Source organism: Scyliorhinus torazame, chromosome 24, assembly GCF_047496885.1.
Source record: "Scyliorhinus torazame isolate Kashiwa2021f chromosome 24, sScyTor2.1, whole genome shotgun sequence".
Classification (NCBI taxonomy): Eukaryota; Metazoa; Chordata; class Chondrichthyes; order Carcharhiniformes; family Scyliorhinidae; genus Scyliorhinus; species Scyliorhinus torazame.
Genome location: NC_092730.1, coordinates 42,771,229 through 42,798,468, shown reverse-complemented (window position 1 = coordinate 42,798,468; position 27,240 = coordinate 42,771,229). Strand labels below are relative to the sequence as shown.

At 46.2% G+C, this 27,240-nt stretch overlaps 1 protein-coding gene and 1 long non-coding RNA gene across 2 annotated transcripts; one reads left to right on the top strand and one right to left on the bottom strand.

Annotated features, from left to right (window-relative positions):
* The first annotated feature begins 2,702 nt into the window (after window positions 1-2,702).
* LOC140400025 (histone H2B-like) lies at window positions 2,703-25,695 on the top strand. Its single transcript, XM_072489515.1, has 2 exons — window positions 2,703-2,798; window positions 24,463-25,695. Exon 2 carries the CDS (start codon window positions 24,535-24,537, stop codon window positions 24,919-24,921), a length of 387 nt encoding a protein of 128 aa, XP_072345616.1. The 5' UTR covers window positions 2,703-2,798; window positions 24,463-24,534; the 3' UTR covers window positions 24,922-25,695.
* Window positions 2,754-24,293, bottom strand: LOC140400026 (uncharacterized). The gene is made up of 2 exons (XR_011937983.1): window positions 24,191-24,293; window positions 2,754-3,025 (listed from the first exon to the last, which is right to left on the bottom strand). It is a non-coding gene; the product is annotated as an uncharacterized lncRNA (long non-coding RNA).
* Window positions 25,696-27,240: the final 1,545 nt, after the last annotated feature.

The window sequence follows — 27,240 nt, the reverse complement described above, 5'->3', positions numbered from 1 at the left end:
AGCGAGTGAACCAGGGGAGCGAGTGAACCAGGGGAGCGAGTGAACCAGGGGAGCGAGTGAACCAGGGGAGCGAGTGAACCAGGGGAGCGAGTGAACCAGGAGAGCGAGTGAACCAGGAGAGCGAGTGAACCAGGAGAGCGAGTGAACCAGGAGAGCGAGTGAACCAGGAGAGCGAGTGAACCAGGAGAGCGAGTGAACCAGGAGAGCGAGTGAACCAGGAGAGCGAGTGAACCAGGAGAGCGTGTGAACCAGGAGAGCGTGTGAACCAGGAGAGCGTGTGAACCAGGGTAGTGAGTGAACCAGGAGAGTGAGTGAACCAGGGGAGTGAGTGAACCAGGAGAGTGAGTGAACCAGGGGAGTGAGTGAACCAGGGGAGTGAGTGAACCAGGGGAGTGAGTGAACCAGGGGAGTGAGTGAACCAGGGGGTTGAGTGAACCAGGAGAGTGAGTGAACCAGGAGAGTGAGTGAACCAGGAGAGTGAGTGAACCAGGAGAGTGAGTGAACCAGGGGAGTGAGTGAACCAGGGGAGTGAGTGAACCAGGGGAGTGAGTGAACCAGGGGAGTGAGTGAACCAGGGGAGTGAGTGAACCAGGAGAGTGAGTGAACCAGGAGAGTGAGTGAACCAGGGGATATAGTGAACCAGGAGAGTGAGTGAACCAGGAGAGTGAGTGAACCAGGAGAGTGAGTGAACCAGGAGAGTGAGTGAACCAGGAGAGTGAGTGAACCAGGAGAGTGAGTGAACCAGGAGAGCGAGTGAACCAGGAGAGCGAGTGAACCAGGGGAGCGAGTGAACCAGGGGAGCGAGTGAACCAGGGGAGCGCGTGAACCAGGGGAGCGCGTGAACCAGGGGAGCGCTTGAACCAGGGGAGCGCGTGAACCAGGGGAGCGCGTGAACCAGAGGAATGAGTGAACCAGGGAAGTGAGAGAACCAGGGAAGTGAGTGAACCAGGGAAGTGAGTGAACCAGGGGAGTGAGTGAACCAGGTGAGTGAGTGAACCAGGGTAGTGAGTGAACCAGGGTAGTGAGTGAACCAGGGTAGTGAGTGAACCAGCGGAGTGAGTGAACCAGGGGGTTGAGTGAACCAGGGGAGTGAGTGAACCCAGAGGTGGAACAGTGGTTCGCACTGCTGCCTCACTGTGCCAGGGACCTGGGTTCAATTCTAGCATTGGGTGACTGCCTGTATGGCGTTTGCATGTTCTCCCCGTGTGTGTAGGTGGGTTTCCTCCGGGTGCTCCGATATCCTCCCACAGGCCATAGATGTGCAGGTTTGGTGGGTCGGCAATGCTGAATTCCCGCTGTGTCCAAGGGTGTGTCGGTTCAGTGGGGTTACGGGTTTATGGGGATAAGGCGGCGAGTGGGCGGAGCTGGGGCGCTCTTTCAGAGGGTCGCTGCAGACTCGATGGGCCGAATTGCCTCCTTCACACTGTAGTAATTCTGTGGTTCAGTGGAAAGGTAGTTTGCAGAAAGTGTGAGTTTGAGGGGCTGAGTGACAGTGTAATAACAAACAAGCTGCAGGCAATGACTGCAAATTGAATCTCTCATTGGGACAAACACACAGCTACAAAGCTGATTGGTTGAGCCCGAGGGCGCAGGGCCACTTGCAGCCACACACACAGTCCCCCCAACACGGGCTCTAGAGGAGGTTTTGCCCGATATGTAATGACAGTGAAAAGGGGAATATTCCCATTGATTCTCAATGCTGAATTGCGGCGGGGATGTGCGCATGCCCGGTGTAACCCTCCCCTGCTTGTCGTCATTCTGAGATTGGGAGCGCATGCGCAGCCCCTCCCCCACACTCTCCATTTGGTCAGTGAGTGGAATCGCTTTGTTGAAGCTGAGGGAAATGTCAATGTCAGGGCCCAGGTCAGCGAGGAAACAGCGTTCTCATTGCAGCAGCACCTCCATCTGGGAGTGTGAGCAAAGAGGCTCAGAGATCATTACTGACTCGGGGGGAGTTCAGGGAGAATCGGGGGCTGTTTGCAAGAGGCGCAGCGGAGCACGATCTTGTGCCGGGACTTGGAGTGAACCGGGGGGGGGGGGCGTGGATGGAGAGCTCTTTCTGGGCCTGGCTTATTGTCTGATTCTGGGTTAGAATTTGGAGAGTATTTTCTTTCTTTTACTGATTGGGGGCAGCACGGTGGCATCGTGGTTAGCACGGTTGCTTCACAGCTCTAGGGTCCCAGGTTCGAATCCCGGCTTCGTCACTGTCTGTGCGGAGTCTGCACATTCTCCCCGTATCTGCGTGGGTTTCCTCCGGGTGCTCCAGTTTCCTCCCACAGTCAGATGTGCGGGTTAGGTGGAATGGCCATGATAAATTGCACTTAGTGTCCAACACTGTCCAACAGCACACATGGGCTGGTTTCGCACACTGGGCTAAATCGCTGGCTTTTAAAGCAGACCAAGTGCAGGCCAGCAGCACGGTTCACTTCCCGTACCAGCCTCCCCGAACAGGCGCTGGAATGTGGCGACTAGGGGCTTTTCACAGTAACTTCATTTAAAGCCAATTTGTGACAATAAGCGATTTTCTTTTCATTTCACATGGTTAGGTGGGGTTACTGGGTAAGGGTGGAGGCGTGGAACGCTCTTTACAAAGATGGGCTCGATGGACCGAATGGCCTCCTTTTGCACTATAAATTCTGTGATTATCAGTTGAAAGAATAGACTGATCTATCATTGGCCTCATCTGACCCTGATTTACAAGAGATATGCTTTCTTCCCCCTAGTTCAACAGATGAAGAAATGAGTTCCAAGAACAAGATGATGATTCCTCATGTGCCGCCATCTCCTTCTAACTGACAGTAAGTACAATATTAATCCAACATTGCAGAGACACAGACACAACATCAACTCCACCGTCACAGAGAACAGAAGCAGTCACACTCACATTGACCTCAAGTCCCAGATAAACATGTCCAATCCAACAGTGATACACGAGAGGGCAGGTGGGATAATTTTCCACAATTCGTCCTCCCTCCCTCCATATCATGGAACGTTGGATCAACTTGTTCTGATAACAGCTTTTCATCTGTAAAGTAACCAGTATAGTATTAATTAGGTATAGATTCAGCAATCAATGTGGATGTAATCCATTTGCACTTTTTTTGCACCTTAGTGCAAAATACATAATAATAATCGCTTCTTGTCACAAGTAAGCTTCAATGAAGTTACTGTGAAAAGCCCCTAGTCGCCACATTCTGGCACCTGTTCGGGGTGGCAGTTACGGGATTGAACCCGCGCTGCTGGCCTTCTTCTGCATTACAAGCCAGTTGTTTAGCCCACTGTGCTAAACCAGTCCCTGGTTTATCTCGAACGATCTCCGATATAACGGTACAGTGTCATTTTCATGAGACGTGGATACAGATCATTTGTTATATCAATATTATCACTAAAAGTAATAATGGAAGATCAATATTGAACCAAAAGTTCACCATTAACTCAGAACAGATATTGACAAGAACAGAAAACACAATAAAATCATGCTCATCAGAGAGGTGGACAGATAGAGATTAAACCCAGAATTCTCTAACAGAGATAGACAGCTACAAATGCAAGCACACAGAACAGAGGCAGAGAGTTATAGAATCAAATTGATTTTTCACTAACACATGACCCATAACAGAGACAGACAGCTACAGTGGAAAACACACACTCTCACACACATTCAGACACCAACAACTGAGCAGAAAGCAGTAAAATATGCCATAGATCATACACAGACAGTGAGGGTAAAACACACTCACACATTCTCCCACAGTAAGCAGTAAAATATGCATTATCTATTACAGAGAGACAGTGAGGGTAAAACACACACTCATATTTTCTTATGCACATGTTCACTCACAAGTAACTTAGCAGTAAGCACTACATAAGCATTATATATCGCAGAGTCTGAGGGTGAAACACACACACACCAATCACTGAGCATTAAGCAGTAAAATATGTTATATAGAGCACAGAGTAACAGTGAGGTTTATACACACTCACTCACACTCTTTCTCTCATACACTCTCTCTCTCTCACACACACACCCATGCACTGTCTCTCCCACAGACACTCACAAATCCAGAACATAGTAGTAATCAATAAAATATTAATTATATATCACAGAGAGACAGTGAGGTTAATACACACGCACTCACTCACTCTCTCTCTCTCTCACACACCAGTCACTGAGCAGGAAGCAATTAAATATGTGACATATATCACAGAGATACAGTGAGGGTAAAACATGCACTCACACTCTCTCTCACATGCACACTCTCTCGCCAACACACCAGTCACTGAGCAGTAAGCAATAAAGTATGCGATATATACCACAGAGATACAGTGAGGGTAAAATATGCATTCACTCTCTCACTCACACGCGCTCACTCAGACAGTCACACAGCAGTAACTGAGCAGTAAGCTGTACAATATGTGTTATACACCATAGAGAGACAGTGAGGGTAAATCACACACTCGCGCTGTCTCTCACACACTGTCTCACATTTTACTGCTTACTGAGCAGTAAAATATTTGTTACATATCAGAGAGAAACAGTGAGGGTAACACACACACACACACTCTGTCTCTTGCACACACTCTCAGACACAGTCACACACACTCACAAACACTCTCTCTCTCATAGAAACCCTACAGTGCAGAAGGAGACCATTCAACCCATCGTGTCTGCATTGACCCTCTGAATGAGCACGCCACGCTAAGACCAATCTCCCACCCTCTCCTTGTAACCCCACCGAGGGTCAGTTTAGCATATCCAAACCCCATAACTTGCATATCTTTGGACTGTGGGAGGAAACCGGAGGAAACCCAAACAGACACGGAAGAATGTACAAACTCCACACAGTCGCCCGAAGTCGGAATCGAACCCAGGTCTCTGAAGCTGTCAGGCAGCAGTGCTTACCACTGTGCTACCCTGCTGCCCATCAGCAGCACATCCACTTTTCACCCTGTTGCTCTCTCACGCACATACACAAACACTCACTATCCCTCACACATACAGACTCTCCCTCACACACACTCTCACTCCCTCACACACACACTACCTCACACACACTCTCACTCACACACTCTCACTCACACTCACTCCCTCACACACACTGTCACTAACACTCACTATCTTACTCGCACACTTTCACTCACACTCACTATCTCACTCACACGCTCTGTCACACTCCTTCCCTCTCACTCACACACTCTCGCTCACACTCACTCCCTCACACACACTCGGACTGACACTCACTATCTCACTCACACACTTTCGCTCACAGTCACTATCTCACTCACACACTCTCACTCACTCCCTCTCACACACACACTCTCTCTTGCACACTATCTCACTCACACACTCACACATACTCACTCCCTCTCACACACACTCACTCCCTCTCACACACACTCACTCCCTCTCACACACACACCATCTCACTCTCACTCTCATTTATGCTCACTATCTCGCACATTATCTCACTCCCTCTCACACATACTATCTCACGCACACACACGCTATTTACTGAGCAATAAGCTGTATAATATTTGTGATGTATCACAGAGAAACAAAGAGGGCAAAACACACACACAACTGTCACACACACTTACGCTCTCTCTCACACAAAGATGCTGCTTCTCTCTCTCACACACTCTCTCTCTCACACACACTCAGTCACTCTCACTCACACACATACCAGTCACTGAGCAGTAAGCAGTTAAATATGTGATATATATCGCAGATACATAGTGAGGGTAAAACACACACACACCTGTAAGAGTAAAATATGTGTTATATATCACAAATACATAGTGAGGGTAAAAAACACACACACACCTGTAAGAGTAAAATATGTGTTATATATCACAGATAAATAGTGAGGGTAAAACACACACACACCTGTAAGAGTAAAATATGTGTTATATATCACAGATACATAGTGAGGGTAAAACTCACACACACCTGTAAGAGTAAAATATGTGTTATATATCACAGATACATAGTGAGGGTAAAACACACACACACCTGTAAGAGTAAAATATGTGTTATATATCACAGATACATAGTGAGGGTAAAACACACACACACCTGTAACAGTAAAATATGTGTTATATAATCACAGATACATAGTGAGGGTAAAACTCACACACACACCTGTAAGAGTAAAATATGTGTTATATATCACAGATACATAGTGAGGGTAAAACACACACACACACTTGTCAGAGTAAAATATGTGTTATATATCACAGATACATAGTGAGGGTAAAACACACACACACCTGTAAGAGTAAAATATGTGTTATATATCACAGATACATAGTGAGGGTAAAACTCACACACACCTGTAAGAGTAAATAATGTGTTATATATCAAAGAGAGACAGTGGGGGAAAATACACACAGGCTCACACACACACAATCTCATACAAACTCACACCCCAGTAACAGAGCAGCAATCACTAACATATGTGTTATATATCAAAGACAGTGAGGGTAAAACTGACAGCCAAACTCACTCACACACACACACACACACACACACACACACACACACAACAATAACTGAGCAGTAAGCAGTAAAATGTTATATATCATAGAAACAATGAGGATAATACTCACACTCTCTCACTTACCCACTCTCACTCACCAGTAAATGAACAGTAAGCAGTACAATATGTGTCCTATATCACAGAGAGATATGGAGGGTCAAACACACTCTCACACACCAGTACCTCTGTGAATCAATCTTATCATAAACTTTCTTGTCACAAGTAGGCTTACATTAACACTGCAATGAAGTACCTGTGAAAATCCCCTAGTCGCCACATTCTGGCACCTGTTTGGGTACACGGAGGGGGAATTCAGAATGTCCAAATTACCTAGCAGCATGCCTTTCGGGACAATCGACCCATGAGTGTGTGCAGTAACCTCACTGTCTCTCTGTGATATATAATGAATATTCCACAGCTTATTGCTCAGTTACTGGTGTGAGGGAGTGTGTGTGTGTGTGTGTGTGTGTGTGTGAGAGAGAGAGAGAGAGTGTGTGAGTATGTGTGTACCCTCACTGTCTCTCTCTGCTTTATAACTCATATATTTCACTCTCTCCCGCATTCTCTCTCTCACACACTCGTACACTATCTCATTCACACACACCAGTAACTAAGCGGTAAAATATGAATTATATATCGCAGAGAGACAGTGAGGGTAAAACACACACTCACACTCTATTTCTCTGGCAAACACTAACTCTCACACACACTCACGCTCTCTCTCACTCTCTCGCTCTCTCTCTCACTGACTCTCTCTCTCACACACACACACACACGTCACTGAGCAGTAAGCAGTTAAATATGCGCTATATATCACAGAGGGACAGTGAGGGTAAAACACACACTCGCACATCAGTAACTGAGCAGTAAAATATGTGTTATGTATCACAGAGACAATGAAGGTACTCACACCAGAGACACACACACAGATTATTTCTCACACTCATACACTCACACACACACAGTGACACATTCAGAGGTGAGGGTAAAACATACACTCACACTCTATTTCTCTGGCAAACACTAACTCTCACACACACTCACACTCTTGCTCCCTCTCTCACAGACTCTCACACACACCAGTCACTGAGCAGTAAGCAGTTAAATATGTGTTATATATCGCAGAGGGACAGTGAGGGTAAAACACACTCTCCACTCTCACACTTAAGTAACTGAGCAGTAAGCAGTAAAATATATTATATATGATAGCCAGATAGTGAGGATAAACACGCACTCCCACACCAGTAACTGAGCAGTAAAATATGTGAAATATCAGAGACAATGAAGGCAAAACACACACACTCACAAGCAGACTATATCTCATACTCATACACTCTTGCACACACAGTGACACATTCTCTCGCACACACTCACACATACTCTGATATTCACACACACTTTGACACAAGAGTAACTGAGCAGTAAGCAGTAAAATATGCATCATATATCACAGAGACCGTGATGGTAAAACACACTCTCACTCTCTCGCGCACACACACACACACACACACACACACACACACACCGGTAACTGAGCAGCAACAGCAAAATATGTTATATATATCAAATAGTGACAATGTCAAATACACATAGGCTCACTCGCTCACGCACCCACTCCCCCTCTCACGCACCCACTCCCCCTCTCACGCACCCACTCCCCCTCTCACGCACCCACTCCCCCTCTCACGCACCCACTCCCCCTCTCACGCACCCACTCCCCCTCTCACGCACCCACTCCCCCTCTCACGCACCCACTCCCCCTCTCACGCACCCACTCCCCCTCTCACGCACCCACTCCCCCTCTCACGCACCCACTCCCCCTCTCTCTCACCCACTCCCTCTCTCTCTCTCTCTCACGCACCCACTCTCTCTCTCTCTCACACCCTCTCAAACATACCTGTAACTGAATGGCAGACACTAATATATGCATTATATATCACAGAGGCAGTGAGGAGAAAACTGACACCCACGTGCACACACTTCTGCTCACACTCTCTATCACACACTCACTCACACACCGCACTCCAGGAACTGAACAGTAAGCTGTAAAATATGTGTTATACTTCACTGAGAGTCTCACACACACTCTCACTCACACACACACTTACACACCATTAACTGAGCAGTAAGCTGTAAAATATTTGTTGTATCTCACCGCGAAACAATGACGCAAAACACATCCTCACACTCTCACTCGATCATACAAACACTATCTCTCACACACACTCAAGCTCTCTCTCACGCACGCTCAGGCTCTCTCACGCACGCTCAGGCTCTCTCACGCACGCTCAGGCTCTCTTACGCACGCTCAGGCTCTCTCACGCACGCTCAGGCTCTCTCACGCACACTCAGGCTCTCTCACGCACACCCAGGCTCTCTCACGCACACCCAGGCTCTCTCTCGCACACCCAGGCTCTCTCTCGCACGCCCAGGCTCTCTCTCGCATGCCCAGGCTCTCTCACGCACGCTCAGGCTCTCTCACGCACGCCCAGGCTCTCTAACGCACATCCAGGCTCTCTCTCTCACACACACAAGTCACTGAGCATTAAGCAGTTAAATATGCGTTTTGTATCGCAGAGGGACAGTGAGGGTAAAACACACTCTCGCCACTCTCACACTTCAGTAACTGAGCAGTAAGCAGTAAAATATGTTATATATCACAGAGAGACAATGACGGTAAAGCACACACATACTCTCTCCCCTCACACTCCTGAAGACTATTTCTCACACTCACACACTCTGTCACATGGACTGACACACTCTCTTGCACACAGTCCCTCACACACTCTCAGACTCTCACATATTCACACACTTTCTGATACTCACAAACTCTCTGACACAACAATATCTGAGTAATAAGTAGTAAAATATGCATCATACATCAAAGAGAGACAATGAGGATAAAATACACATAAGTGCACTCTCTCACAAACACACATACATGCTCGCACACACATTCTCACACATACACACTTTCACACACACATGCACGCTTATTCTCACACACATGCTCTCTCACACACATGCGCTGTCTCTCTCTCTCTCACACACATGCTCTCACATACCAGTAATGAGCAGCAGACACTAATATATGCATTATATATCACTGAGACAATGAGGGGAAAACTGACACACACACACACACACAAACGTTCGCTCTCACACTCACACTCTCTCTCACACTCACACTCTCTCACACACACACTGAAAGTAAGCAGTAAAATATGTGTTATGTATCAATGAGAGACAGTGAGGGTAATACACACTTTCGCACACATTCATGCCGACTCTCTCGCACACACGAACACACACTTACTCATCAATATCTGATCAGTAAGCAGTAGAATATGTGTTATATATCATAGAGTGACATTGAAAATAAAACACACGCACACATACTCACATTCTCTCACTCTGACACACCAGTAACTGAGCAGGAAGCAGTAAAATATGCATTATATATCACAGGGACATTGAGGATAAAACTTACACATACACAAACCGCTAACTGAGCACTAAACTGTAAGTATGCATTATATATCACAGCGAGATTGGGAGTCTGACGAACAAGGCAGATGAAGTGAGAATCTGGGGTTTGATGTATTTGCTGTCACTGAATCACGGTTGGGAGAGGGGAAGGATTGGGAGCTCAATATTCCGGCATATAGGATCTCCAGGAGAGATCGGGCAGGAGGTAAAAGGGGCGGGGGTGTCACAATTTTGATCAGGGAATGAATGACATCAGTAAGGAGAGACGGCATCTAAGAAGGCTCTTCAACTGAAGCCAAATGGGTATATCTTAAAAACCAAAAAGGAGCAATCACATTACTGGAGTGTTCTATAGTCCCCTAACCATCCGAAAGATATAGAAGAGCAAATATGTAGACAAATTTCAGAGAAGTGGCAAAGTAATAGGAGTGTGATAGTGGGATCAGTGGGGGATTCCAACTTCCCCAATATGAACTGGTGTAGTCATAGTGTGAAAGTTTAGAGGGAGCGGAAATCTTAAAATGCATCCATGAGAACTTTTTAAGCCAGTACGTAGAAGGACAGACAAGAGAGGAGCGGTCTTGGACTTCATTTTCAGTAACAAAGCTGGACAAGTGGTTGAAGTATCGTTGGGGGAGCATTTTGCAGACCGTGATCATAATTCATTAAGTGCAAGATAGTTCTGGAAAAGGACATGGATGGACCTCAGATCAAAGTTCACAAATGGAGGAAGGCTGATTTTAATAAGATCAGATATGATTTGGCCAGAGTGGATCGGGAGCAGACATCTTTCGGTAAATCTGTGACAGAACAGTGGGACACATTCAACAAGGAAATAGGGAGAGTACACGGCCAACATGTTCCAATCAAGAAAAGGGTGAGACCAACAAATCCAGTCAACCATGTATATTGAGGGATATACAGCGTTGGATAAGTAGAAAAGGGGGGGGGCCTGTGGGAGATATCGAGGGCTCAAAACAGCAGAAGCGTCACAGGTGTACAGAATGTGCAAGAGGGAACTTAAAACGGAAATTAGGAGAGGAAAAAGGAGACGTGAAAGGATACTTGCAGGTAAAATTAAGTTGTTTTACAAGTAACCACTCAGGTTAGACTGATTGGTCTGTAGTTTCCTGGTTTATCCTTTCCTCCCTTCTTCAATAATGGTACCACCTTGGCAATCCTCCAGTCCGCCAGCGCCTCTCCTGTGGCCAGAGAGGAATTGAAAATTATTGCCAGTGTCCCTGCTATTTCCTCACTCAGCAGCCTGGGATACATTTCATCTGGCCCTGGAGCTTTGTCTACTTTGAAGCCTCCCACTCAGAACCTCCTCTCTGTCTATATTAATCTCTTTAGCTTTATGACAGTCCTTCTCCCTGATTTCTATACCCACACTGTCCTTCTCACGGGTGAACACTGACACAAAGTACTCATTTTAAACCCTACCTACATCCTCCGGTTCCACACACAAGTTACCACTGTGCTCTGTCATGGGCCCTACTCTGTACCGAATTATCATTTTACCTTTAATGTGTAAACTATTGGAAGCAATTCTGAGACACAGAATTAATCTGCATTTGTAGTGGCAGGGATTAATCAGGAACAGTCAGCATGGTTTTGTTCAGGGGAGGACATGTCTGACCAACTTGATTGAATTTTTTTTAAAGAGGTGAACAGGTGTGTAGATGAGCGAAATGCATTTTGACGTAGTCTACTTGGACTTCAGCAAGGCTTTTCATCAGGTCCCACATGGGAGACTGATAGCGAAGGTCAGTTTCTATGGGACATAAGGAAATTTGGCAAATTGGATCCAAAATTGGCTGAGTGGTAGGAAGCAGAGGCAGTTGGTGGAGGAGTGTTTTTCTGACTGGAAGACTGTCCAGTGGGTTCCCACAGGGATCAGTGTTGAGGCCCTGGCTGTTTGTGGTTGATACAAATGCTTTAGATATGAATATAGGAGGGTTGATCAGTAAGTTTGCAGATGATGTGAAATTTGGTGGGGTGGTAAATATTGAGGAGGATAGCCTCCGAATACAGGAGGACACAGATGGACTGATCAGTGGCAAATGGAATTCAATCTGGAAGAGATGCAGTTGGGCAGGACAAACAAGACAAGAGAATACATGATAAATGGCAGGACGCTGGGAGGCACGAAGGACCGGAGGAATCTTGGTGTGCATGTACACCAGTACCTTAACATAGAACAGTTGGATACAATGGTTAAGAAAGCCTTTGGCAGTGTGTATCAAACTTTTTAACCGGGGTCCCATTTTTACCAACCTCCCATCCTTCGGGACCCACGCTGGGCGGCCTTTGCGACCATCGCCGGCTGATCTTTGCGACCCACCATTTTCACTTGACTTTAATGTGACAGGTGGGCCTGCTTGGTCCCCACGATCTCACTTGCTTTGTTATTCAATGTTACATTTCTGAAAATGACTCCAGCTGGTGATTTAAGATCTCACTGCATCCATTGAAAAAAATACAGAGGTTTGTCCTCGAACTCGCCCTGCTTAGTCTTCAAACGTCTTTGACATTTTGAGGGTTTTAAACTTTCATTTGCCAGTAATTCCCTGCATGTAACACCCATGAAATTTGACTCCTGATTGCAGTGGCACAATTTATAAACCCACCCCTCAAATAATCATCATTGTGCTGCTTTGTTCCTGTTTTCAGCTTCTTCATGGGTTGTTCACCAGAGGCCCTGGAGTTCACTCCAGCACTGCTGGCAGCTGCAAAATGGAGGAATCTCTCTCGTGCCCAGAACACGTGATGTCAGCGTACGGGGCGTGTGACCTGCAGTCTGCCGCTGCTTCCGGTGGGAGGACTCCAGAGTTTGCTGGTAAAAACTGGCCCGGGACAACGCACTGACATCAGGAGGAGCCAGTCCAACTTGCTGAGCTCCGGACCTGCGCACTACTTGACAAGGCAGGCATGCGCGGAATGGCCGACAATCTCAAACGGCCATCACGGTCGGCATTTGTAAACACTAGACGTGACCATTGGCCATTCCTCCCGCGATCTGCATCACCAGCACCCTCCTGAAACCTGCCAGCGATCCACCCACAGGTCACGACTCTGAGCTTGAAAACCCCGGGCCTGTGCTATCCTTGTCTCTATTAGCCGAGGCACAGAGTTTAAGAACAGGCAGGTTATGATGGAACTGTATAAAACATTGGTTAGGCCTCAGCTGAGTAATACGCACATTCACACTGTATCACAGAGTGAGTAAATCCCGCACTCACACAATGTATCAGAGAGAGAGTAAATTCCACACTCACACACTGTATCAGAGAGAGTAAATCCCACACTCACACACTGTATCAGAGAGAGAGTAAATTCCACACTCACACACTGTATCAGAGAGAGTAAATCCCACACTCACACACTGTATCAGAGAGTGAGTAAATCCCACACTCACACACTGTATCACAGTGAGTAAATCCCACACTCACACAATGTATCAGAGAGAGAGTAAATTCCACACACACTCACTGTATCAGAGAGAGTAAATCCCACACTCACACACTGTATCAGAGTGAGTAAATCCCATACTCACACACTATATCAGAGAGTGAGTAAATCCCACACACACTGTATCAGAGTGAGTAAATCCCACACTCACACACTGTATCAGAGAGTGAGTGAATCTCACACTCACACACTGTATCAGAGAGTGAGTAAATCCCATACTCACACACTGTATCAGAGAGTGAGTAAATCCCACACTCACACACTGTATCAGAGTGAGTAAATCCCACACTCACACACTGTATCAGAGAGTGAGTGAATCTCACACTCACACTGTATCAGAGAGTGAGTAAATCCCACACTCACACACTGTATCAGAGAGTGAGTAAATCCCACACTCACACACTGTATCAGAGAGAGAGTAAATCCCACACTCACACACTGTATCAGAGAGTGAGTAAATCCCCCACACACACTGTATCAGTGAGTGAGTAAATCCCACACTCACACACTGTATCAGAGAGTGAGTAAATCCCATACTCACACACTGTATCAGAGAGTGAGTAAATCCCACACTCACACACTGTATCAGAGTGAGTAAATCCCACACTCACACACTGTATCAGAGAGTGAGTAAATCCCATACTCACACATTGTATCAGAGAGTGAGTAAATTCCACACTCACACACTGTATCAGAGAGTGAGTAAATCACACACTCACACACTGTATCAGAGAGTGAGTAAATCTCACACTCACACACTGTATCAGAGAGTGAGTAAATCCCACACTCACACAATGTATCAGAGAGTGAGTAAATCCCACACTCACACACTGTATCAGAGAGTGAGTAAATCCCATACTCACACACTGTATCAGAGAGTGAGTAAATCCCACACTCACACACTGTATCAGAGTGAGTAAATCCCACACTCACACACTGTATCAGAGAGTGAGTAAATCCCATACTCACACATTGTATCAGAGAGTGAGTAAATTCCACATTCACACACTGTATCAGAGAGTGAGTAAATCTCACACTCACACACTGTATCAGAGAGTGAGTAAATCCCACACTCACACAATGTATCAGAGAGTGAGTAAATCCCACACTCACACACTGTATCAGAGAGTGAGTAAATTCCACACTCACACACTGTATCAGAGAGTGAGTAAATCCCACACACACACACTGTATCAGAGAGTGAGTAAATCCCACACACACACTGTATCAGAGTGAGTAAATCCCACACACACTGTATCAGAGAGTGAGTAAATCCCACACTCACACACTGTATCAGAGAGTGAGTAAATCCCACACTCACACACTGTATCAGAGAGTGAGTAAATCCCACACTCACACTGTATCAGAGAGTGAGTAAATCCCACACTCACACTGTATCAGAGAGTGAGTAAATCCCACACTCACACACTGTATCAGAGAGTGAGTAAATCCCACACTCTCACACTGTATCAGAGAGTGAGTAAATCCCACATTCACACACTGTATCAGAGAGTGAGTAAATCCCACATTCACACACTGTATCAGAGAGTGAGTAAATCCCACACTCACACTGTATCAGGGAGTGAGTAAATCCCACACACTCACACTGTATCAGAGAGTGAGTAAATCCCACTCACACACTGTATCAGAGAGTGAGAAAATCCCACACTCACACACTGTATCAGAGAGTGAGTAAATCCCCACACACCCTGTATCAGAGAATGAGTAAATCCCACATTCACACACTGTATCAGAGAGTGAGTAAATCCCACACTCACACCCTGTATCAGAGAGTGAGTAAATCCCACACTCACACCCTGTATCAGAGAATGATTAAATCCCACATTCACACACTGTATCAGAGAGTGAGTTAATCCCACACTCACACTGTATCAGAGAGTGAGTGAATCCCACACACACACTTCTGGATAACTGGGGCTCTTTCTGGGGAAGGTGGGACCTCTACAGACAGGATGGTCTACATCTGAACCTGAGGGGCACAAATATCCTGGGGGGGAGATTTGTTAGTGCTCTTTGGGGGGGTTTAAACTAATGCAGCAGGGGCATGGGAACCTGGATTGTAGTTTTAGGGTAAGGGAGAATGAGAGTATAGAGGTCAGGAGCACAGATTTGACGTCGCAGGAGGAGGCCAGTGTTCAGGTAGGTGGTTTGAAGTGTGTCTACTTCAATGCCAGGAGTATACGAAACAAGGTAGGGGAACTGGCAGCATGGGTTGGTACCTGGGACTTCGATGTTGTGGCCATTTCGGAGACATGCATAGAGCAGGGACAGGAATGTATGTTGCAGGTTCCGGGGTTTAGGTGTTTTAGTAAGCTCAGAGAAGGAGGCAAAAGAGGGGGAGGTGTGGCGCTGCTAGTCAAGAGCAGTATTACGGTGGCGGAGAGGATGCTAAATGGGGACTCTTCTTCCGAGGTAGTATGGGCTGAAGTTAGAAACAGGAAAGGAGAGGTCACCCTGTTGGGAGTTTTTTATAGGCCTCCTAATAGTTCTAGGGATGTAGAGGAAAGGATGGCGAAGATGATTCTGCATATGAGCGAAAGTAACAGGGTAGTTATTATGGGAGACTTTAACTTTCCAAATATTGACTGGAAAAGATATAGTTCGAGTACAATAGATGGGTCGTTTTTTGTACAGTGTGTGCAGGAGGGTTTCCTGAAACAATATGTTGACAGGCCAACAAGAGGCGAGGCCACGTTGGATTTGGTTTTGGGTAATGAACCAGGCCAGGTGTTGGATTTGGAGGTAGGAGAGCACTTTGGGGACAGTGACCACAATTCGGTGACGTTTACGTTAATGATGGAAAGGGATAAGTATACACCGCAGGGCAACAGTTATAGCTGGGGGAAGGGCAATTATGATGCCATTAGACGTGACTTGGGGGGGATAAGGTGGAGAAGTAGGCTGCAAGTGTTGAGCACACTGGACAAGTGGGGCTTGTTCAAGGATCAGCGACTGCGTGTTCTTGATAAGTATGCACCGGTCAGACAGGGAGGAAGGCGTCGAGCGAGGGAACCATGGTTTACCAAGGAAGTGGAATCTCTTGTTAAGAGGAAGAAGGAGGCCTATGTGAAGATGAAGTGTGAAGTTTCGGTTGGGGCGATGGATAGTTACAAGGTAGCGAGGAAGGATCTAAAGAGAGAGCTAAGACGAGCAAGGAGGGGACATGAGAAGTATTTGGCAGGAAGGATCAAGGAAAACCCAAATGCTTTCTATAGGTATGTCAGGAATAAGCAAATGACTAGGGAAAGAGTAGGACCAGTCAAGGACAGGGATGGGAAATTGTGTGTGGAGTCTGAAGAGATAGCCGAGATACTAAATGAATATTTTTCGTCAGTATTCACTCAGGAAAAAGATAATGTTGTGGAGGAGAATGCTGAGCCCCAGGCTAATAGAATAGATGGCATTGAGGTACGTAGGGAAGTGGTGTTGGCAATTCTGGACAGGCTGAAAATAGATAAGTCCCCGGGACCTGATGGGATTTATCCTAGGATTCTCTGGGAGGCCAGGGAAGAGATTGCTGGACCTTTGGCTTTGATTTTTTTGTCATCATTGGCTACAGGAATAGTGCCAGAGGACTGGAGGACAGCAAATGTGGTCCCTTTGTTCAAAAAGGGGAGCAGAGACAACCCCGGCAACTATAGACCGGTGAGCCTCATGTCTGTAGTGGGTAAAGTCTTGGAGGGGATTATAAGAGAAAAGATTTATAATCATCTAGATAGGAATAATATGATCAGGGATAGTCAGCATGGCTTTGTGAAGGGTAGGTCATGCCTCACAAACCTTATTGAGTTCTTTGAGAAGGTGACTGAACAGGTAGACGAGGGTAGAGCAGTTGATGTGGTGTATATGGATTTCAGCAAAACGTTTGATAAAGTTCCCCACGGTAGGCTATTGCAAAAAATACAGAGGCTGGGGATTGAGGGTGATTTAGAGATGTGGATCAGAAATTGGCTCGCTGAAAGAAGACAGAGGGTGGTGGTTGATGGGAAATGTTCAGAATGGAGTACAGTCACAAGTGGAGTACCACAAGGATCTGTTCTGGGGCCGTTGCTGTTTGTCATTTTTATCAATGACCTAGAGGAAGGCGCAGAAGGGTGGGTGAGTAAATTTGCAGACGATACTAAAGTCGGTGGTGTTGTCGATCGTGTGGAAGGATGTAGCAGGTTACAGAGGGATATAGATAAGCTGCAGAGCTGGGCTGAGAGGTGGCAAATGGAGTTTAATGTAGAGAAGTGTGAGGTGATTCACTTTGGAAGGAATAACAGGAATGCGGAATATTTGGCTAATGGTAAAGTTCTTGAAAGTGTGGATGAGCAGAGGGATCTAGGTGTCCATGTACATAGATCCCTGAAAGTTGCCACCCAGGTTGATAGGGTTGTGAAGAAGGCCTATGGAGTGTTGGCCTTTATTGGTAGAGGGATTCAGTTCCGGAGTCGGGAGGTCATGTTGCAGCTGTACAGAACTCGGGTACGGCCGCATTTGGAGTATTGCTTACAGTTCTGGTCACCGCATTATAGGAAGGACGTGGAGGCTTTGGAGCGGGTGCAGAGGCGATTTACCAGGATGTTGCCTGGTATGGAGGGAAAATCTTATGAGGAAAGGCTGATGGACTTGAGGTTGTTTTCGTTGGAGAGAAGAAGGTTAAGAGGAGACTTAATAGAGGCATACAAAATGATCAGGGGGTTGGATAAGGTGGACAGTGAGAGCCTTCTCCCGCGGATGGATATGGCTGGCACGAGGGGACATAACTTTAAACTGAGGGGTAATAGATATAGGACAGAGGTCAGAGGTAGGTTCTTTACGCAAAGAGTAGTGAGGCCGTGGAATGCCCTACCTGCTACAGTAGTGAACTCGCCAACATTGAGGGCATTTAAAAGTTTATTGGATAAACATATGGATGATAATGGCATAGTATAGGTTAGATGGCTTTTGTTTCGGTGCAACATCATGGGCCGAAGGGCCTGTACTGCGCTGTATTGTTCAATGTTCTATGTTCTATGTATCAGAGAGTGAGTAAATCCCACACTCACACACTGTATCAGAGAGTGAGTAAATCCCACACTCACACTGTATCAGAGAGTGAGTGAATCCCACACTCGCACTGTATCAGAGAGTGAGTGAATCCCACACTCACACACTGTATCAGAGTGAGTAAATCACACATTCACACACTGTATCAGAGAGTGAGTAAATCCCACACTCACACACTGTATCAGAGAGTGAGTAAATCCCACACTCACACTGTATCAGAGAGTGAGTGAATCCCACACTCACACTGTATCAGAGAGTGAGTGAATCCCACACTCACACACTGTATCAGAGAGTGAGTAAATCCCACACACACACACTGTATCAGAGTGAGTAAATCACACATTCACACACTGTATCAGAGAGTGAGTAAATCCCACACTCACACACTGTATCAGAGAGTGAGTAAATCCCACACTCACACTGTATCAGAGAGTGAGTGAATCCCACACTCACACTGTATCAGAGAGTGAGTGAATCCCACACTCACACACTGTATCAGAGAGTGAGTAAATCCCACACACACACACTGTATCAGAGTGAGTAAATCCCACACTCACACACTGTATCAGAGAGTGAGTAAATCCCACACTCACACACTGTATCAGAGAGTGAGTAAATCCCACACTCACACACACTGTATCACAGAGTGAGTAAGTTCCACACTCACACACTGTATCAGAGAGTGAGTAAATCCCACACTCACACACTATATCAGTGTGTGAGCAAATCCCACACTCTCACACTGTCAGAGGGGGAGCAAATCCCACACTCACACACTATATCAGAGTGTGAGAAAATCCCACACTCTCACACTGTCAGAGGGGGAGCAAATCCCACACTCACACACTTTAGAACATAGAACAGTACAGCACAGAACAGGCCCTTCGGCCCTCAATGTTGTGCTGAGCCTTATTGATAACCAAAATCAAGCTATCCCACACCCTGTCATTCTGGTGTGCTCCATGTGCCTATCCAATAAGCGCTTGTAAGTTCCTGAAGTGTCCGACTCCACTATCACAGCAGGCAGTCCATTCCACATCCTAACCACTCTCTGAGTAAAGAACCTACCTCGGACATCCCTCCTATATCTCCCACCCTGAACCTTATAGGTATGCCCCCTTGTAACAGCTACATCCACCCAAGGAAATAGTCTCTGAACGTCCGCTCTATCTATCCCCTTCATCATCATATAAACCTCTATTAAGTCGCCAGTCATCCTCCTCCACTCCAAAGCGAAAAGCCCTCGCTCGCTCAACCTTTCCTCATAAGACCTATCCTCCAAGCCAGGCATCATCCTGGTCAATCTCCTTTGCACCCTTTCCAATGCTTCCACACCCTTCCTGTAGTGAGGAGACCAGAACTGCACACAATACTCCAAATGTGGTCTCATCAGGGTCCTGTACAGTTGCAGCATAACCCCACGGCTCTTAAAGTCAAGCCCCCTGTTAATAACGACTAACACACTATAGGCCTTCTTCACGGCTCTGTCCACTTGAGTGGCAACCTTCAGAGATCTATGGACATGTACCCCAAGATTTCTCTGTTCCTCCACATCCCTCAGAACCCTGCCGTTGACCCTGTAATCCACATTCAAAATGAATCACCTCGCACTTATCAGGGTTAAACTCCATCTGACATTTTTCAGCACAGCTCTACATCGTATCAATTTCTCTTTGCAGCCTACAACAGCCCTCCACCTAATCCACTACTCCACCAATCTTGGTGTCATCAGCAAATTGACTGACCCACCCGTCAGCCCCCTCCTCCAAGTCATTGATAAAAATCACAAATAGCAGAGGACCCAGCACTGATCTCTGTGGTACACGGCTGGTAACTGGTCTCCATCCTGAAAATCTTCCATCCACCACCCCTCGTCTTCTATGTGATAGCCAGTTACTTATCCAATTGGCCAAATTTCCCTCTTTCCCACACCTCCTTACTTTCTTCATGAGCCGACCATGGGGAACCTTATCAAACGCCTTACTAAAATCCATGTATACGACATCAACTGCTCTACCTTCATCTACACACCTAGTAACCTCCTCAAAGAATTCAATCAAATTTGTGAGGCAAGACTTACCCTTCACGAATCCGTGTTGACTATCCCGGATTAATCTGCATCTTTCCAAATGGTCATAAATCCTATCCTTCAGGACCTTTTCCATTACCTTACCGACCACCGAAGTAAGACTAACCGGCCTATAATTACCAGGGTCATTCCTATTCCCTTTCTTGAACAGAGGAACAACATTCGCTGCTCTCCAGTCCTCTGGCATGGGCAGGGGCAGCACGGTAGCATAGTGGTTAGCACAATTGCTTCACAGCTCCAGGGTCCCAGGTTCGATTGCCGGCTTGGGTCACTGTCTGTGCGGAGTCGGCACGTTCTCCCCGTGTGTGCGTGGGTTTCCTCCGGGTGCTCCGGTTTCCTCCCGAGTCCAAAGATGTGCAGGGGCTGGTTTAGCACAGGGCTAAATCGCAGGCTTTTAAAGCAGACCCAGGCAGGCCAGCAGCACGGTTCAATTCCCGTACCAGCCTCCCTGAACAGGCATCGAAATGTGGCGACTAGGGGCTTTTCACAGTAACTTCATTTGAAGCCTACTTGTGACAATAAATGATTTTCATTTCATTTCATTTTCAGGTTAGGTGGATTGGACATGGTAAATTGCCCTCAGTGTCCAAAATTGGGGTTACTGGGTTATGGCGAGACGGTGGAGGTGTGGGCTTGGTAGGGTGCTTTTTCCAAGGGCCAGTGCAAACTCGATGGGCCGAATGGCCTCCTTCTGCACTGTAAAATCTATGTCAGTGGACACTATCAACGTGGACAATAGGGACCCAAAGATCAAAGGCTCTGCAATCTCATCCCTTGCCTCCCAAAGTATCCTAGGATATACCCCATCCGGCCCGAGGGACTTGTCGACCCTAAGGTTTTTCAAAATTGCTAAAACATTCTTCCTTAGAACATCTACCTCCTCCAGCCTACCCGCCTGTATCACACTCTCATCCTCAAAAACATGGCCCCTCTCCTTGGTGAACACTGAAGAAAAGTATTCATTCAACGCCTCTCCTATCTCTTCTGACTCCATGCACAGATTCCCACTACTGTCCTTGACCGGCGCTAACCTCACCCTGGTCATTCTTTTATTTCTCACATAAGAGTAAAAAGCCTTGGGGTTTTCCTTGATCCGATCCGCCAAGGACATCTCATGCACCCTCCTAGCACTCCTTGGCCCTTTCTTTAGGTTTTTCCTTGCTACCTTGTAACCCTCAAGTGACCCAACTGAACCTTGTTTCCTCATCCTTACATACGCTTCCTTTTTCCTCTTGACAAGCCATTCAACCTCTTTTGTGAACCATGGTTCCCTCACACAGCCATTTCCTCCCTGCCTGACAGGGACATATCTATCAAGGACACGCAGTATTTGTTCCTTGAACACGCTCCATTTTTCATTTGTGCCTTTCCCTGACAGTTTCTGTTCCCATCTTATGCTCCCTAATTCTTGCCTAATCGCATCACAATTACCCCTCCCCCAATTATAAACCTTGCCCTGCCGTATGGCCCTATCCCTCTCCATTGCAATAGCGAAAGACACCGAATTGTGGTCACTATCTCCAAAGTGCTCTCCCACAAACAAATCTAACACTTGGCCCGGTTCATTACCCAGTACCAAATCCAATGTGGCCCCACCTTTTGTCGGCCTATCCACATATTGTGTCAGGAAACTCTCCTGCACACACTGTACAAAAACTGCCCCAACCTATAGAGGTTCCAATCAATATTTGGAAAGTTAAAGTCAGCCATGACAACTACCCTGTGACCTCCACACCTATCCATAATCGGTTTTGCGATTTCTTCCTCCACATCTCTATTACTATTTGGGGGCCTATAGAAAACTCCTAACAACGTGACCGCTCCTTTCCTATTTCTAACTTCAGCCCATATTACCTCAGTAGGTAGATCCCCCTCGAACTGCCTTTCTGCAGCCGTTTAACTATCCTTGATTAACAATGCTACTCCTCCACCTCTTTTACCACCTTCCCTGCTCTTACTGAAACATCTAAACCCCGGAACTCCCAACAACCATTCCTGTCCCTGTTCGAACCATGTCTCCGTAATGCCCACAACATCGTAGTCCCAGGTACCAATCCACGCTCCAAGTTCACCGATCTTATTCCGGATGCTCCTTGCATTGAAGTAGACTCACTTCAACCCACCTTCTTGTCTGCCGGTACACGCCTGCGACCTTGATACCCTCCTCAGTACCTCACTACTCTCAACTCTGGCTTCTGGACTACAGCTTGTTTCCCGATCCCCCAGACAAATTAGTTTAAACCCCCCTGAAGAGCCGTAGCAAATTTCCCTCCCAGGATATTGGTGCCCCTCTGGTTCAGGTGCAAACTGTCCTGTCTGTACAGGTCCCACCTTCCCCAGAATGTGCTCCAATTATCCACGTAACTGATACCCTCCCCCCTACACCATCCCTGCAGCCACGTGCTTATCTGCACTCTCTGCCTGTTCCTCAACTCGCTAGCACGTGGCAGCGGCACAAACCAGAGATGACAACATGGTTTGTCGTGGCTCTCAGCTTCCACCCTAGCTCCCGGAATTCCTGTTTTAAATCCCCGACCCTTCTCTTACCTTTGTCGTTGGTACCGATGTGAACCGCCCAATTTCAATACAGGTAAAAATAAAAAATTTAGCCAGCAACCACTGCGCCCTGCACGATAACAGCAATCAGCTGTTATGGGCCCGCACAAACAATTTAAATCTTTACTCCTTACCCAGCAGTCACTCTGTCCTCACTCCGACCGAATTCAGCTGCAAACCCCCAACAGTAAATTTTTAAAAATTTACTCCCCTTAACAAGCACTCACTCAGCAACCACTGCGCCCCACACGATAACAGATTTATATGAGACTGAGTAAATTCCACACTCACACACAGTATCAGAAAGTGAGCAAATCCCACACTCACACTGTATCAGAGAGTGAGTAAATCCCACACTCACGCACTGTATCTGAGAGTGAGTAAATCCCACACACACACTGTATCAGAGCGTGAGTAAATTCCACACTCACACACTGTATCAAAAACTGATCAAATCCCACACTCACACACTGTATCGGAGAGTGAGTAAATCCCACACTCATACACTGTATCGGAGAGTGAGTAAATCTCACACTCACACACTGTATCAGAGAGTGAGTAAATCCCACACTCACACACTGTACCATATAGTGAGTAAATCCCACTCACACAGAGTATCAGATAGTGAGTAAATCCCACACTCACACACTGTATCAGAGAGTGAGTAAATCCCACACTCACACACTGTACCATATAGTGAGTAAATCCCACTCACACAGAGTATCAGATAGTGAGTAAATCCCACACTCACACACTATATCAAAAGTTGAGCAAATCCCACACTATATCAGAAGTTGAGTAAATCCCACACTCTCACACTATCAGAGTGAGTAAATACCTCACTCACACACTGTATCAGAGTGTGTAAATCACACACTCAAACACTGTATGAGAGAGTGAGTAAATCCCTCACTCACACATTGTATCAGAGTGGTCTTTCCCCATTGCGCCTTGTGAGCAAATCCCACACTCTCACACATTACAAGACACTCACAGTTGCTGAAGGAATCCCAGACTGCCGCACAATCCCTCTCACCGACAGCTAGGTGACATTTCCCGGTGAATCTTTACACATTGACAAACTGGGACTGGAGACATTCTTTCTGAAATGGATTTCCTGTTTGTAGTAAGAAGGTTTCTGATTGGTGCAAAATCCTTAATCCGATTGGTCTGTTGTTATATCCAATCAAATAATCAGAACATAACTGGCTGTCCTCGTTTTCACAATGTCCAATCACAATCATTCCTTTCCCCATTCCGCATTAGCATAGATGTGAGGCTCTGTCTATTTAATCAGCGCTCGGAAGGGGTTTGCTTTATTTCTGGGTGATATTGACGATGGCTGATGAGAAGAAACCAACATCGAAACCAGCTTCCAAGAAGGGAGCCAAGAAAGTCATTAAGAAACCGGCAGTAAAGGGCGGCAAGAAGCGGCGACGGTCGAGGAAGGAGAGTTACTCCATCTACATCTACAAAGTGATGAAGCAGGTTCACCCCGACACCGGCATCTCCTCCAAGGCCATGAGCATCATGAACTCGTTCGTCAGCGATATTTTCGAGCGCATCGCGGGTGAGGCTTCCCGCCTGGCCCATTACAACAAGCGCAGCACCATCAGCTCCCGGGAGATCCAGACCGCCGTGCGCCTGCTGCTGCCCGGGGAACTGGCCAAGCACGCCGTGTCGGAAGGGACAAAGGCGGTGACCAAGTACACCAGCTCCAAGTAAAACTCCACAATGGACTGAAAACCACCCCAAACACAACGGCTCTTTTAAGAGCCACCCACAATCTCTGTGAAAAAGCTGCACCATCTTTTCCCGCATTGACTTGATGAGAAATCTCTTTGTGGAGGATAGAGATTTGTCCCGTTCCAGAATGTTGTGAATGTGGCTTCATACCCGCCCGTAACAGACAGTTTCACACAGAAGAGAATCAAACAGAATTGAGAGCCGATTTTAAACCCAGTCTGGCATTTGTGACGGACAATGAGGAGAAATACAATTTCAGGAGGGAATTATTTAAGTTTAATAACCATATTCAGATTTTACAACTGGTGAGTTAAATTAATCAAATTGTTTTTTTATGTTTCCTCTGGGGTGATCTGGGCGCCGCTTCATGAATCCTGTTTTCCCAGTGAGCTGAGATTTGCTGCGTTTTAAATTGATGAACGGGGTGTTATTACCGCCGGTTACAGATAAGAGGTTGACAAATTCAAACTGTTCCTAATATAGCGCCTGGAAACTGGGACTGCAAAATATAATAAACCGATCACAAAGTGAGATTCAAATCGTTTCCTGAACATTCCACTGCAGTGAAATTGGCGGGATTTTGGAATTTGAAAACATCAGCCAATCAAATCCTACTATGTCGTCTCCCTTGGCCCTGTGATTGGTTAGTTATTGAATTGACAAGTGTTAACCAATCAAAGCTGGAGACTTGCTGTTGATACTGAAAGCGGTTTCAATGATTATTAATTGGGATTAAACTGATGAAATCTGTAACTTCTTCCGGACTGTACTTGAGATTTAAAATATAATTTGTTTCCACAGACAAATACCAGAATATTCTGAAGATGAATAAATGTGGTGTTTCCTCCACACAAGTTACAGGGAAGAGTGTCGCCAGCTCCTTCCCACACACAGTCCATACATTGTCACTGACAGAGGAAAGAGACAGAGACAGGTCATCAGTTCCACAGTCTCAGGCAGCAGAAATAGTTCCAGAGACATATTTTCAACCCATCAATCTAACAGAGCAGGAGAGACAGACGCTGTGTCCATGTCACCCTAACGGGGCCCCATAAATCCCAGTCCAAATTCTCACCCACTCTCATCATTACTGTATCAGATCCACAATAGCACAGCCTTAGTGAAATAATAAATATAAGAGAAAACTGACACGTGATTGCCGGTTAAAAGTTACACAATTAACCTTAATAATGTACTCTGAGATTCGAGTTAAATACCAGTCACATCGCGCAATAGAGGGTTTAGAAGTGGCTGCACAAATCCCCAGAGTGTGTCCTCACAAATACATTAGCTGCAAACCCAAATATCTGCTACATTCTCAGATTGAGATATGTTGAAAGCGACAAAGATACAAACTCTGATTCTCGTTTAAAACTCACCCAATTTATGAAAATAAAAGATACAATCTCATTTCGATGTCTATGAACTGAGCTGTAACTTGCAAACTATTACAAAATCCTCACTCACTCTGTTCCAGATGGAAGACACTGTAGCGATTCCAGACTGTGGTCCATTTTACATTCATGTCAAAATTCTGACTCCGAATCAGACGGAGTGTCAGAGATCAAATCAATGTGTACAACCTGAGTTAAACTTCCAGAGCAATCCAGTATCAGATTGAAGGTTACATTATTTTTCACTATTGTGTTCTGATATTAAATGCTCACGTTGTTTGCTTAAAACCTCCCACATCAGTAGTCTCTTTCTGTGCTGGAAATTTACGTGGAATGAATGCAAATTTATAAACAGTCCCAGAGATTGAAGGTCACATCCTCAATCCCATCCTCACAGTGAGTCACGAAGCCTGACAGATACAGGATTATTCTCAAACACATGTTCAGAGTAAGATACAGCAGCCATACCTCCAAGACCTGATCTGTAACAGTTTCAGACTCACAGAATAACACCGTGTCCCCTCGTGACATACCCTTCTACTGAGTTGAACAGGTGCGCCCTAACCGCCCTGTCTATACCCATTATAATCTTGTACTCTTCGATCAGGTCACCCCTCAGTCTTCTCTGTTCCAGCAAAAAAAATCAAGCCTATCCAACCTCTCTTCATACCTTAAATGTTCCATCCCAAGCAACATCCTGCCGAATCACCTCTGCAACCCATCCAGTGCAGTCACGTATTTCCAAAATGTGGTGACCAGAATTGCACACGGTACTCCAGCTGTGACCTCCCCAACATTCTATACAACTCCACCATGACCGATCTGTTTCTGTAATCTGTGCCCGGATTGATAAAGTATTTCATATGCCTTTCCAGCACCCTATTAACCTGCGCACCTGCCTTCA

Bases quoted from the DNA above. Each gene is read 5' to 3' on its own strand.
- LOC140400025 (XM_072489515.1), top strand. From the start codon at position 24,535: ATGGCTGATGAGAAGAAACCAACATCGAAACCAGCTTCCAAGAAGGGA.